The 13,567-nt window shown below is 42.8% G+C and overlaps 1 protein-coding gene across 2 annotated transcripts in view; it reads left to right on the top strand.

The window, feature by feature from the left end:
- POLR1A (RNA polymerase I subunit A) overlaps positions 1 to 12,378 on the top strand; it is a 71,125-nt gene extending 58,747 nt beyond the window's left edge. For both annotated transcript variants that reach the window (XM_090035348.1, XM_090035349.1), the window contains 5 exons: positions 1,863 to 2,150; positions 3,155 to 3,355; positions 4,088 to 4,205; positions 5,078 to 5,242; positions 11,393 to 12,378. In XM_090035348.1, coding sequence (XP_089891474.1) covers positions 1,863 to 2,150; positions 3,155 to 3,355; positions 4,088 to 4,205; positions 5,078 to 5,242; positions 11,393 to 11,493 — 873 coding nt within the window. In that variant the 3' untranslated portion in view covers positions 11,494 to 12,378. The remainder of the gene's footprint in view (positions 1 to 1,862; positions 2,151 to 3,154; positions 3,356 to 4,087; positions 4,206 to 5,077; positions 5,243 to 11,392) is intronic.
- Positions 12,379 to 13,567: the final 1,189 nt, after the last annotated feature.

The raw sequence follows: 13,567 nt of genomic DNA on the forward strand, positions 1-13,567 counted from the left end.
CTCCGGCGGGGCAGGGGCCTTGGTGCAGCGGGCCTTAGGGCCCTTGACCACCTTGGTCCATGCCCTTTACTGGACAGAGTGGGAGGTCCTGAAGTCCTCCTTTGTCCTGGAGGGAGACGGTGATCTACCCTCCGGCTCCTGGGGGAGAAGGGCCTGGCAGTAGGAGTTGATCTCCTGCTTACAGTCCCTTATGGCACGCAGTCCCTGGACTGTGGCCTGGAGCTCCTCCAGCTGGTGTGCTAGAGACCCCAAAAGGGAGCAGACCGCACACGGGGAGGTGACCATGCTCCCGGCCGCCAGAGCCTGAAAAAGGGGCAGGCAGCCCCCACAGCCGAGAGCCAAGGGCTCCATCTGCATGGAGGCCAGAGCCATGGGCTCTGTCTGGGTGGCAGTCTCTGAGGTGCCGGGGGGCGGGCCGTAGAGCCCAAGGGGACCCTCGGGGTGTGATGCATGTCCATCTGTGTCATGCCTCTGGTAGGCTGGCTATGGCTGGGACTGTCTACCCTGGGGGTTCGCAGGCAGGGTCTCTGGCCTTCCCGCGCACCCTCCTGTGCGAACTTTGTGCTAACTCGTGCCGGCAGGCAAGTGCGCCTGTTTGTGCAGCCTGTTTGCGTGGCTCCTGTCGCAACTGCATGATAGACAGATCCCCACCACCTCCTACCCACTGTGTGGCCAGCCTAGCTCCCACCTTTTCTCAGCACCGTGTCACGTATGCAACCCATTGTCCTTCCTCCTCCCTCCTCTCCCCCAGCCCGCCTAGCTGGGTTGCCTGTGCTCCCTTTTTTGCTGCAGATGTACCTCAGGCACTCCCCCATCCTGGTCACTAGGGCTGGAGCAGCTGTGGGGAGACAAATGAAAGGAGAGCAGGAGCCCACAGGCTACATACTAACCCTTTAAGTGTCGCTTGCAGCTCATGGGGAGAGAGACTAAGATTGGAACATGCTGACAAATAAGGGGGAGAGAGACTAAGATAGAAAGGGACCTGAAAGATCATCTAGGCTAATTCTGTGTACAGCTGCAGGATGCAAAAAACTGCTAAACTCCCTAGGCAACCCCTGGCATGGATGCTGGAGTGTGACATGCGAAGGCATTTTGCATGTTTTGAGGCAGGTGGTGGGATAGGGGCCGGGACTTCACTGCCACAACACGGATTGGGCCCCTTGTGGCTCCCCTGGCAACTCAACATCTTACAAATCGAGGTTGCAGGTGTTTTGGGCACTCAAGCCAAAAATGTTGCTGACCATGGTATAGCCTGTTCTCTGATTCAGGAATGAGGCTTCTGGTGGGCAAGCTTTATTCTCCCTGTAATTCAGCCAAAACTTAACTTTCTTCTGAATTCTGTCTTGTTGCTTTTACTTATCCTGCTGCAGCACTAAGTACATTTGCTCCTGGGTGATTTGTACGGAATAACCTGTCGTACAGAACATATGATTTTAAAAAGTGGGTGGCCACCATTTTAGCAGAAAGGTGAACAGTCAAAATGTAGGGAGTTCCTTTAGCATCTGTCATCAAAACACTGGATTCTCCCCAGGATCCTTGAGGAAACAGCTACCTTTTGCCTGGTTGTATTATGATGTGTTATTTATGCAGCCTGAAGTTTAACTTGGAACATGCTGACAAATCCTTTCAAAACTGCAGAGGAATTGAAACTAAAATAAATCTGTCGTATCACAGTCCTTTTTAAAAAAACAGGTAGACCAGCATTTTTCAGTGAGTTAAAAGTGAGAAAGGTTACACGAGCCTGTCAGGGAGTTCATTTCCACAATGAGGAGTTTGGGGGAATAAAACTGCATACCAAGGGGCTTTGAAGACGTTTGCATTTGGTTGCGGTTATGAGTATGAGCTTGTGTTTTCTTCTGCAGGTTGATTATGAGAGTGAGGAAGAGGTGAATGAGGAAAACGGTGATGAAAATTCAGAAGATGAAGAAGGTCCCTTGCTTGATGATAAAAGGGCTGAGGAGTCTGAAGAAGGTTCAAATGTATTGTGCCATGAGGATGATTCTCAATTTTCTGCCTCTAGTTCTCTGTCTAAGAAAGAGAAGACACCCAAACAAAATGCATCGGTAGAGCTAAGAGTCAATTCTGTAGTGAGCAGTCATCCCTCCATAGAGAATTACGAATACGATGTAGAAAATGAGCTCTGGTGTGAGGTAAGAGGCTGGTGATGGGAAATATTTTGTGTGAAGATTACAAAATGACAGTGCACAGCTTCCATAATAAATAGTCGTCTTCAGCGAAATGGTGCCATTTTTATGTCAGCATCCCCTTATAATCTGTGCAGATATGATACCTATTGCAGCTCAAAGAGGTAAGCAGACTTTCTGCCACAGAATTTTAAATTCTTGGAGACTTTGGGACTTCCTAAAGGTAACTGACAAGTTTTCATTCTTAATTTCACCTTTTGAATTAATAGGCAGCTCTCTAGCTGCTTGACCATATGAGGTGAAAAGGCAAATATGCCACAGCCGACTATCTGGAGGTGCAGTGCAGGAGGACAAGAAATTGGGAAGCAGTAGACTTGTATATGTGCAAAAAGGGAATCCTGCGTAGTAATCTTCCAGAGAACAAAGTAGGATGCATGTCGATTGAGTTGGGAGGAGAGCTAGCTGAATGTTTTTCTTTCCACAAATAGTGAATTGGACAGAAACTATGAATTTGGGGACTCCGTTGATATGAAAAAGGTGTAAGGAGGTAGATTTCAGGAATTCCAAAATATCTCAATTATGACATTTTCCAGAGGAAGTTTTGGCACTTAAAAAAAAAAAAAAAAAAAAATGAATCTAGGATGTTAAGGGTTGACTAACCTCCAAAAATATTCCCCAGAATATCTTGTTTCTGGACAAATGAAATGTTTCTTATTAATCAAAAATGAAACATTATGATTTTGTTGTACCAAAAAGGGGAAAAAAAAGCATATTTGTTGAACTTGAACTGCATTTCCTTTCAATTTGGCTTGGATTGTATTGTTTCTTCTTTATACTGTTTTTTTGGAAGTGGTATGAGGAGCTGTACATTTCTTAACATATGGAGATTAAGATAAATATATTTGATTCTAGTGACTTTTTACCTTGTGAAAAAATGCCCTAGTGGTTGAAGCAAATGCTAAGCCTTCTTGCCGCCTCACAGCCTGATCTTGTCCTGGTTTCTTTCCTAGGTTTCCCTGAAGCTTCCTCTGATGAAGGCATACTTTGATCTCTCCTCTTTCCTGGAGTCCCTCATGCAAAATACAGTCGTCCATGAGACAAAGGGGATCACACGGTGTTTCTTAAATGAAAGCACCAACAAGAAAGGAGAGAGAGAGCTTATTTTGAACACAGAGGGAATAAACCTCTCCGAACTGTTTAAATATTCTGATGTATGTATTGTTATCCTTGAGACTTCAATGGTGTAATGTTTGATAGAGGAAAATTGTGGGAGGTGGGAAGCTATTCCTTTCTTGGCCCCCTATGCATATTCAGTTGGAGTTGGGCAACTAGCTCGAGCTAGTTCAAAAAGCTTGCGTGGTGCCTTTCTCAAGTGTACGTTGTCATGTTCCTGTCACTTCAGATGGGCTTTTGTGCAGAAACATGGAATATCATCTTACCAAGATAATGGCAGATTAATCCACACCATGCTTGTAACTGTTTCTGCAGATGTTATTTGAGGGTGTTCTTCCATGTAAATGAATTTCAGTAGTTACAGATGAATAGACTTGTTATGCCATCCAGGCCCTCTCTCCACAAGTACAGGGTTGTTTCAGACAGCATACTCTGTAGTGCTTTGTCTCAGAATTTTAAAAGGCCCGTACATGATTCCACATTTCAATGGGTCTCATAGCCGGGATGTTCCCCTCTTTTTTCTTACTTAATTTCAGTTCCTTGTTCCTGCTGATATAAATGACACTGCGGTCAGTTGACTTGGGTATAGGATCACTTGCACATTCTTCCCTACAGCTAATGCTGTGCCAGATTCTGTTAACTTCAGCTGAGTTATGTTGGGGCTGTTTTGAGATAAAGCAGGAAACAAAGAAACTTTATCTTTGTTTAGGGGAGGTGGGAAAGTACACAACTATAGCACCAACTTCCTTAAATTGGTTTCGTGCCTCCAGGTCTTGGACTTAAGCAGGCTTTATTCCAATGACATTCATGCAATGGCTAAAACTTACGGAATCGAGGCTGCCCTGAGGGTGATTGAAAAGGAAATTAAAGATGTATTTGCCGTGTATGGTAAGATGCTTTTTTTAGATCAACTGTTGTTTGGTTTCATGGTTCATTCGATTTTCATTAAGATGGAAAAATGTACACAGTATTATCTTAAATAGCTTAAAAAAGAGCAGTATACAATACCAAAAGGTACAAGCCACAGTAGTGTATCGAGTGTAAGAGTAGAGATACAATACTGTATTAAATTGAGTTTAAAGAAAGACCATGTCTTACTTTGCACTACAGTCAGTGAAAAGATGGAATGCCAGGTTTTGGATTGCTGGCTGGTGAATAACTTTGCAGTCATTGTTCACCAAGATTCCCATTTCTAGTACTGCTGCACTTTCTTTATAAATGTCAGAGCTGATGAGTATCTGGTAGAGGCTGTGAGCAAGTTTCATCACATTGCACCAGTGTTGTGTAGTACATCCAGAGCCATAAAGTCTGCAAGTTCCCCTGCAGGTCCAGAAAGGTCTGAGTTAGCAAAGCCAAATTGACTCTAGTACCCAATTTACCACGTGAGGTACAAAGAGGTTCAACACTGGAGGAGACGGACTTGAAATGAGTTCTCAGATTCTGGCTGAACAAAAATGATGCAGAGATTACTGTTTGTTTTCAGATATACTCCTACGCCAAAAGACTTGGCACACATAGTAAAAGTCGCTCATAACTGAAGCTCTATTGACATTTTTGTTTCTCTGTTAAGATGAGGTCTTGCAGCCTTGATTTGGCAGAGAGTGCGTTTTGCCAGTATGGAAAGGAAGAAGCATGACTTTTGCTAGTGACCTTACTTGTATCAGACCACATTGATTAGACTCTAGAGGTTTACCTTGCTGATGGATCTTTTGGGCCTTAGTCTCTACATGCTCTAATGATCCTTCTTCCCGTGTTGTCAGGTATCGTGGTAAACCCCCGGCACCTTTCTCTTGTGGCAGATTACATGTGTTTTGAAGGTGTTTATAAACCACTGAATCGGTATGGAATACAGTCCAGCTCCTCACCACTGCAGCAGATGACATTTGAAACCAGCTACAAATTCTTAAAGGAAGCAACAATGATGGGTAAATGGTTTTATTTGATTTACAGGTCTGCTGCATCTGCTTGACTTGGATTCTTATAACTTTTATAGTGAGAGGTGTATAATTGTTTTTAAAAGCTTTAATGGCTAGCACTTTTTAATGAAGCCCTTGTGAAGCTGGCATTCTGTATACGCACACATGTGTATATAGATAGATATAGCTATGTAGAGAGATGCATATAGGTTAAGCATTCATGGGCTGAAGCTCATAAGGGCACCTTATAGACAAATGAAAGGAGCTTTTATACATATCTGTATCTATATAGAGGTCTTTAAACTAGGTTCCATGGGGAATGATGATCAAAACCCTCCAGTGACAAAGTATACAGTCTACAGGGGAAAGGTATTGAAGAAGCAACTTAACTCTAGGAAAGGGCCAGAAATCTACAGCACTGCAACAAGTGGTGCAAAAGGGAAATGAGTAGGTCAAAATGCAAAATATGTCTGATGCATGTATACATATACCAGAAGTGTGGGGAATAAACAAGATGAGTTGGAAGCTGAAGCCTGTGAAAAGGGCTGTAAACTGATTGCTGTTACAGAGAACCGGTGGGGCAGCTGTTACGACTGGAGTGTCAACATCAAGGGTTACACTTTTCTCTCTACCCTATCCTGAAACAAAGGTTACAGTGTTGTCTTGTATGTCAAAAATGCATAAGCTTGCTCCCTGGTTCAGGAGAAGGATGACAGCAAAACAGTGCATTTGGGTGAAGATGAAAGATTCAGCACAGATATAATGGTGGGGATTTATCACAGGCCATCAAATAAGGAAGAGGGCATGCAGGAGGCACACTTCAAGCAGGTGCCAAATCTATCCAAAAGTTATGGGATGGTACTGATGGGAGACTTCAGTTTTCCAGACGTCTGCTGGAAGAAAAAAGCAACCAAACATAAAATGTCAAGCCAGTTCCTGTCTTGTGTGAAGGACAACTCTCTGTTCCAGAAAGTGGAGGGTACAACTAGGGGATCATCTCTTTTGAATCTTGTCTTGAGCAACAGGACGGAATTGGTGGAATATGTGAAGACGTTCAGTAACTTGCGAGGAAACAATCATGGTATGATAGAATTCTGGATCCTGAGATGGGGAGAGCATGAGGTTAGCAAAATTAGGATGCTAGATTTCAAAAAGGTGGATTTCATTTGACTCGAGGAATTAATAGACATGGTGATGTAGAAGAGTAGACTGAAGGCTAAAGACACCCAGGAGGGCTGGGAGCTTTTAAAGGGACCCAACAAGAAACTGTTCTGACACAATGGAAGCGCACAAAGAATGGCAAGAGACCAGTGTGGCTTCACAAGGAGCTTCTAAAACACCTCAAATTCAGAGCATACAGGGAATGGGAGAATGGACCAAGGACGCAGATCAGGAAACAGCAAGAATTGCAGGGGCAAAAACAGGAAGGCAAAGAACAAGCTACACCTGGCAAAGGAGGGTAAGGACAACAAGAAGGAGTTCTGTAAGTCTGTTGGCCAGAAAAGGAGGACCAAGGAAGGTGTGGGTCCTCTGTTAACAAATCTTAGAACTCCTAATCAAAGATGCAAAGAAGGCAGATCTATTGAACAGCTACTTTGCCTCAGCCTTCACAAAAAAATTAAGCTGCAGTCATGCACCTAATAAGGATTATTTGGATAAGGAAGGGGACATGCTGAGAGAGGAGATTTTAAAAAAAGAAGACTGTCAGAGAGCTTTTTTGGGGTCTGAATGAATTTGTCAGCAGGGTCAGATGAACTGCATGTGAGAGCCCTTGGCAATAATCTTCATGAAGTCGTGGGAGACAGGCTGGACACCAACGCAGTGTTTTTCTTTTAAAAAAGGCAAAAGGGAGGACCAGGAGAGCTACAAAATGGTTAGTCTCGCTTCAGTACCTGGGAAGTTACTAGGGCATATCCTAAGGAAGACTACTGCAAGTATCTGGAGGAGGAAAGACTCATCATAAGTAGCCAACATGGATTTTTTGAAAAGCAAATTATGTCAAACAAACTTGTTCTCTCTCTTTGTCAAAGTAACTACTTGGGTGGATGGAGGGAATGCTGTGGATATAGTGTATCTGGACTTCAGCAAGGCTTATGATATGGTCCCGCATTACCTTCTCTTAAACAAATTGGAGAAATGTAGGCTGGATATAACTACTGCAGGGTGAATAGATAACTACAAGCAAAGGGTAATTATTAACAGGTCCATACCAAAATGGCAGGAGGTTTTGAGTGGAGTCCCACAGGATTCTGTCATGGGCCCAGTACTATTCAACGTGTTCATAATTTGGATGCTGGCATAAAAAGCTTCTTGAACAAGTTTGCGGACAATGCAAGGCTGGAAAGGACTGTAAACATGTTGGAGGATATGAGCACAATTCAGAAGGATCTTGACAGTTTGGAAGGTTGAGCTAGAGCCAACAAGGTGAATTTTAATGTGGACAAATACAAGGTACTACAGGTTGGGAGGAGTATCAAATACACAGTGGGTGACACCTGGCTGGATGGCAATGCTGTGGAAGAGGATTTGGAAGCCTTGGTAGATCATAGACTCAGTAAGAGTCTGCAGTATGATGCAGCCATACAAAAGGTGAAGATGGTTTTGGGAGGCATCAGCAGAAGTATTAGGTGCAAAACATGGGAGGTGATAGTGTCTCTCTACATGGTTAGGTCTTATCTGAAGTAGTATGTGCAGTTCTGGGATCCACATTTTAAAAAGGACATGGAAAAGTTAAGTGAGGGTCCAAAGGCAGGCAACAAAGATAATTAGGTGCTTGGAAGGCAAGTCATAAGAAAAGCTGAAGGAGCAGCTTGCAGAAAAGGCACTTCAGAGGGGACATGATGGCAGTCTTCAAATACTTGAAGGGCTGCCATAAAGAAGAGGGAAAGCACCTTTTATTTTTTGCTACAGAGAGGAGAGTTTGGGGCAATGGCTTGAAGCAAAATATGCAGCAAAGTAAGTTTTTAGAGTGGATATCCAGAAAAAATTCTTCATTGTGAGAATTGTGAGGCAGTGGAATAGGTTGCCTAGCGAAGTTGTGGACTCTCCATCACTGGAGGTGTTCAAGAAGAGGTCAGACAGGATTGGTTGGGGATGATCTAGGCATAGCGATGCCTGTGTTATACCATGGGTATTTCCCATGCATCTGAGCTTTGACCATTGCCTGTGCTGCCCTCTCTTTCCCCTCCCCCCATGTCCTCTATTTGCTACATGTCGTGGTGTTTTTAAGGCTCCGACAGAGGGGTTTGGCGTTAGCTACAGCCAAGTCTGGGGACTTCAACTGGGTCGCACCAATATCTCTGCTGGGACCAATGAATCGGAGGTTCTTGGCTCGGGAGACCTGCCCCTCTACTCAGGGATAGACCGATTACTGTATTTGGGGTCAGGAATGAATTTTATCCCATGGTCAGATTGGTACAGACTCTGAGGGTTTTTGCCCTCCTTTGTATTGGGAGCGTAGCCCTCTACCCAGGATCTCGAGCATATATTGACAGCATTTCATAGAAGCAGGATGTTGGCTGCCGTGGTTCCCCTGCTTTACCTGTGGCAGGTTAGGGTGTTAAGTCTGTGTTGTGCCAGGGTTGATGGTAATCTTATGTAGAATTTAGATGATGGTTTTTATGGCATGGCTTTGATAGGGATGATCCTGCTTCTGGCAGGGAGTTGAACTAGATGACCTCTGTAGGTCCCTTCCTGCCCTACTTTGATTCTGTGCATCTAGGTATCTATTTATATATCTCTGTCTACCCTGGATAGATAGATAGATGTATAGAGATATCTATCTACTATACTATAGCTATAAATATACTTTGGTTTGTCTGTAAGGTGCATAATAATCCTATCTTCGGCCTTAAAAGGTTCCGGGTAAATTGGGATGTCTAGTTCAAATAGGGCTTTGTCAGCTGAAATCAAGCCAATGTCCACATGATATATTTTATGAAGTCTGTGGAATTTTGGGGGGGACCAGATAAGTTTCCTCTATACTCAGTTGAAGATCAAGTCTTTCATCTTGGCTGTACACAGCATTAAACTTCTCATCCGGACCTTTCTCACATATCTGTATTGTAATCTCCTCCCCTTTGACCTGGATTGCAGTAGTCCTACATTCAGATGGTTTCAAAATTTGCTTGGGATGGTTTCGTTTGTGCACCTCTTCACTATTTTTTTCATTCACGGCTACAGACATAAGCTGCATGTTGAGATATCTGGTTAAACCCCTTAGGAGTTTGGGCCGTCCTGTCTAGCTGATCTGTCTCATTGCTCTTAGTCAGACCTTCATTTTGCCGGCAGTCAACACATGTCAGTCAGCTCTTCTCTCAGGCTCTTCTGTGCTGTTTTCCACGTTACCCCAGGTGAACAGAAGAAACTCCCCAACTCAGTTTCTTTAGCCACAGCCTTAATTGCCTTCTGCCCTAGCACAAATGTCCTAACATTGAATCATCTTTCTTGCCAGTGTATTGTTGCTTTTCAAGTTGAATTTTTTTTTCAAACTGCTGCTGCCACTTAACAGTTGCCTCTCTACCGTGAACATGTAAAGAGGCTAAATGTTCACAAAAGGGGATTAAATTGAATAAAGAGTCTGCATTTACATTGCATCACAGTTGGATTTAGAAAGAAGTCAAGGTTCCTGCCAAGGGAAACTTAATCCTGTTTATTTCATGGCATTACCTGTGTAAAGACAGGAAATGTTGATAGGCAAAAGGGGACTAGGGATCATTTAAAAAGCTCTACAGTGGTTAGGACTTATGAGAAGCAGAGAGACTTAGCAGCAGCATCAAGAATAAAATTAGAACCATAATGTAGATTCGTGATTTCTAAATCTAATTTGTTTTAATGCAGCTGAGAGCTGGACAATCTCTTAATGAATTGGGTAAAATCTAAGAAGACTGCACAGCGTATGGCATAAGCAGACACTGCAGAGGTGCCATCTCACTGTCATGGGTACTTGGAAGGACCTGAGTGTCTTCCAAACCTGCTGTACCCTTTATGCCCTCAGTAGGGTTGGCACAGAGACATCTAGGACATGGGTGTGGTTTCAACAGACAAAGTTGGCCAAAAGAATCCAATTCTGAATGCACAGAGCACATGCACTTTAGAATTTAGGTCTGTGCAAACAATTGCTTGAAGAACAGCTCTGCTTTGTTAGCATCACATGAGCCAACAGAATGGTTATGACCGTCTCGCGTAATAATCTAACAAAGGGTCATTATTTTTCACTGATAAGTATCAGAGGCAGCTCTTGTACAGATGTCGATGAGATCACAACACCAGGCATCATGCACTGCTAGCACTTTCAGTATTCCTCAACTAAATATAGAAAGTTATATGTATTTCATGTAACTCTTTCTTATAGAATGAAAGATGTACCAGAGTTTACTGCAAGCTCAAACACATTTTGTATGCATCCATAGGAACAGCAGCGAACATTAGTTATCACGGAATTCAGCTTGTCAAATGACGTGTGGGCGAAGAACAGCCTGCCTGCCTGCCCGTAAAGCCAAAAAGAAATATAATTAACGAAAGCAGAACGATGGTCTGGTGTGTAATCGTGGAGAACTTAGACTTATGTGGCCCTGTTCTGCTATGACAGAGCCACCAAATCAAAGGCATTTGATGTCTTTCCTGTGAAAAGTGCTTTTCAATCTAGCCAAGAAATGAAAAATCCACCTCACCTGGATTCATTCTCCAAAAGAGAAGGGTCTTCACAGGAAGGTGCTTCTCTTTTCATCTGGCTTCTGTCCTTCCTTTAAAAAATTAAAATAAAATAAAAATTCTCTTGTAGGAAGCCTGAACCTAATGCTCACTTTAAGAATCCTATGTGGATTATCTTTTCATGCCGGTTGCAAGGGGGGTAGTTTTAAACTGATTATAAAAACTCTGGGCCAGTACCTTCGCTAGTGGTATTCTGACTCCAGGAGTCCCTTCACTGGAGACAGTTAAGTCCTGCTGTAACAAAGGCGAAGTCCGAAGAGAATGAAACCTGCAGTCTGTGACGCATTTGATTTGAACAGCAGGTGGCATTGTCTTTGTGAGGTGCCATGTCTGACCTGGTTCTTCTGCTTTAAACAAAGTAAATGTCTAGCTTATTAGCATCTTCTTTTTAACTAGAAACTTCTACTGAACCTGTCCTAATCTGATTTGTGTTGAATTCTGATTTAGGTGCCCACGACGAACTGAGATCTCCTTCTGCTTGCCTTGTGGTGGGAAAAGTTGTCAAAGGAGGGACCGGTTTGTTTGACCTCAAGCAACCTCTTACATAGTGTTTGGCCTCTTTGTTTTAAAGGATTTATATTTAAACATGTTTTATCATAGTTTTCTGTGTGGTCTTTGCTGAATGTCAAGACAATGAATGTTTGCCTGAGTCCTCTAACTGTGCAGTGTGGAGGAACTGTATATAGTTATATGCAGTTCCTTTTTCCTCTGCTCAGCTGGGTTGGTAACCTTAATGTATGACACGGTTCAGCTCTAAAATGTTTGTACCTAAAAGTCTCCTCTGTTTAGGAACAATCAAAAAGAAAATATTGATGTATGCCAAAGAGAAAAGAACAAAAGAGTATGCATATGATTAGGAGCCAGGGATAATATTTGCCACAGAAGTCAAAGGAGAGCCTGCTCACCTACTCAAATTTTGGTATGATAAATTATAGCTTGTGTGGTATCTCCAGGTTGTTTTGATAGCTCTGTCCCCTGTAAGTTTTACCTAACATTATTTGTATTGACTCTGGGACAGATCTGCAAGTGTTCCTAGGCAGTACAGTGTTAAACTGGAATTAAGCTTCCTTCCTAGAGGCACATGTTATTCTTTTATTGCATTTGTATGATACTTTGATAATTGTTTAAAGATTTATAGGCACCTTTTCCTTTCCTGCTTTCCCCTCACATCAAGAAGAAAGTGTCTGTGACACAGCAGATTCTCTTCTCTGGCTAGTATCCAGGATTGTCCCCAGCAGAAAAGACCTCTGTACAACATCAAATTTCTTTTTCAATTACAATTTCTCTGTGCAACAGATGCAAAATGAATTTCTGCCAATGCAGCTATACAAAGGGATATGTAAGAATTTTGTAAAGCAGAGTTTAAATTACTATTTTGGTTTAACATTTGTTCTGAATAAGGAGGAATCTATAATAAATTATATCAAGACAGATGTTGCGGGGGAAAAAACCCCTTGTGTGGTTGTCCTATTGTGTAGAAGGTGGAAATTCTAACATTATAGGAGATTATCTCCTAGCAGACTGATACAGGAAGGCTGGCCTGCCTGACACCAACTGCCTCGTTACCAGTGGACATGTGCTTTCATTTATGTGATTTTTTTTTTTTTTTTTAAGTCACTGGATGGGGTGTGTGATATTTGTCTGGATTTGGATTCTCCCTCAAGTGACCTGAATTTATTTGGAACTTGTACGGTGCCGGATGTGTGATAACCCCATAGGCTGCAGCTGGCTCTCAGATATTCTTTGCAGGTGCTGCTGTGCTAATGCAGGACTGTCAGTGCCAGCTTGAGCCATTTGGTATGAGCTGATTTTTAGTGGGCCAGCACTACATGGGGTCAGAGAATGAAAGTAACTTGGATTCTGCAGTCCTTTCCTGTGTCCTCTTGACCTGTTTGCTTCCTCCCCCTCCCACCCTTTGGTCTCAACTCTGCAGACTTGGCAGTCAGAGGCAATGTAGTGTAAATCATTCTGAAGCCTGGTAAATCTGCTAGTTCAGGAAGTCTCTTCTTTTTTTTATATATATATATATACACACACCTCATAAGAAAGGTCTCATGGACTGCTCTGCCCTCCTGGCATACCCACTGCATGTATCTCAAAATATTTAATTATGTAAATAACAAGGAAACAGTGCAAGTGCTACCACTTCAGAATCCATATGAGCAAACAAACCAAGTAGCAGTTGTTTTGTCTCAGCTTAGAATTAAACCTGCACTGCACAACTCTGCTTTTGCTGAAAAACACCAGCAGAAAGCACACACAGCACTTTAATGAGGGGGTAGCCTCTCTCATCCTTATTCCGTCCTACAGGCATCTCTTGGTTACTCCTGAACATGATTCTCTCAAACAGAGTCTTGGAAAAGTGATCCATCCAAGTGTTTATAGGACTTTCACAGTAAAGTATCTAGAGCTTTTGGCTTATTGCGATGTGCTGGAAGATTGAACCGGTTTCACCTGAAGTTGTGGAGCAGCATGGAGTTATAGTAAACTTGTAGCAATGAAGACTTGCAAGTATAATTCTGTTTAGCTCCAGGTGTTATCGGAGATTTTATTCACACTTTACATGGAGGAATTTGAACTCACAAGTACGAGATGTGAACATGAACTTATTCTCCCATCAGC

The sequence above is a fragment of the Crocodylus siamensis genome, chromosome 2 (genome assembly GCF_052110815.1).
Source record: "Crocodylus siamensis isolate JL-2025a chromosome 2, ASM5211081v1, whole genome shotgun sequence".
Lineage (NCBI taxonomy): Eukaryota > Metazoa > Chordata > Crocodylia > Crocodylidae > Crocodylus > Crocodylus siamensis.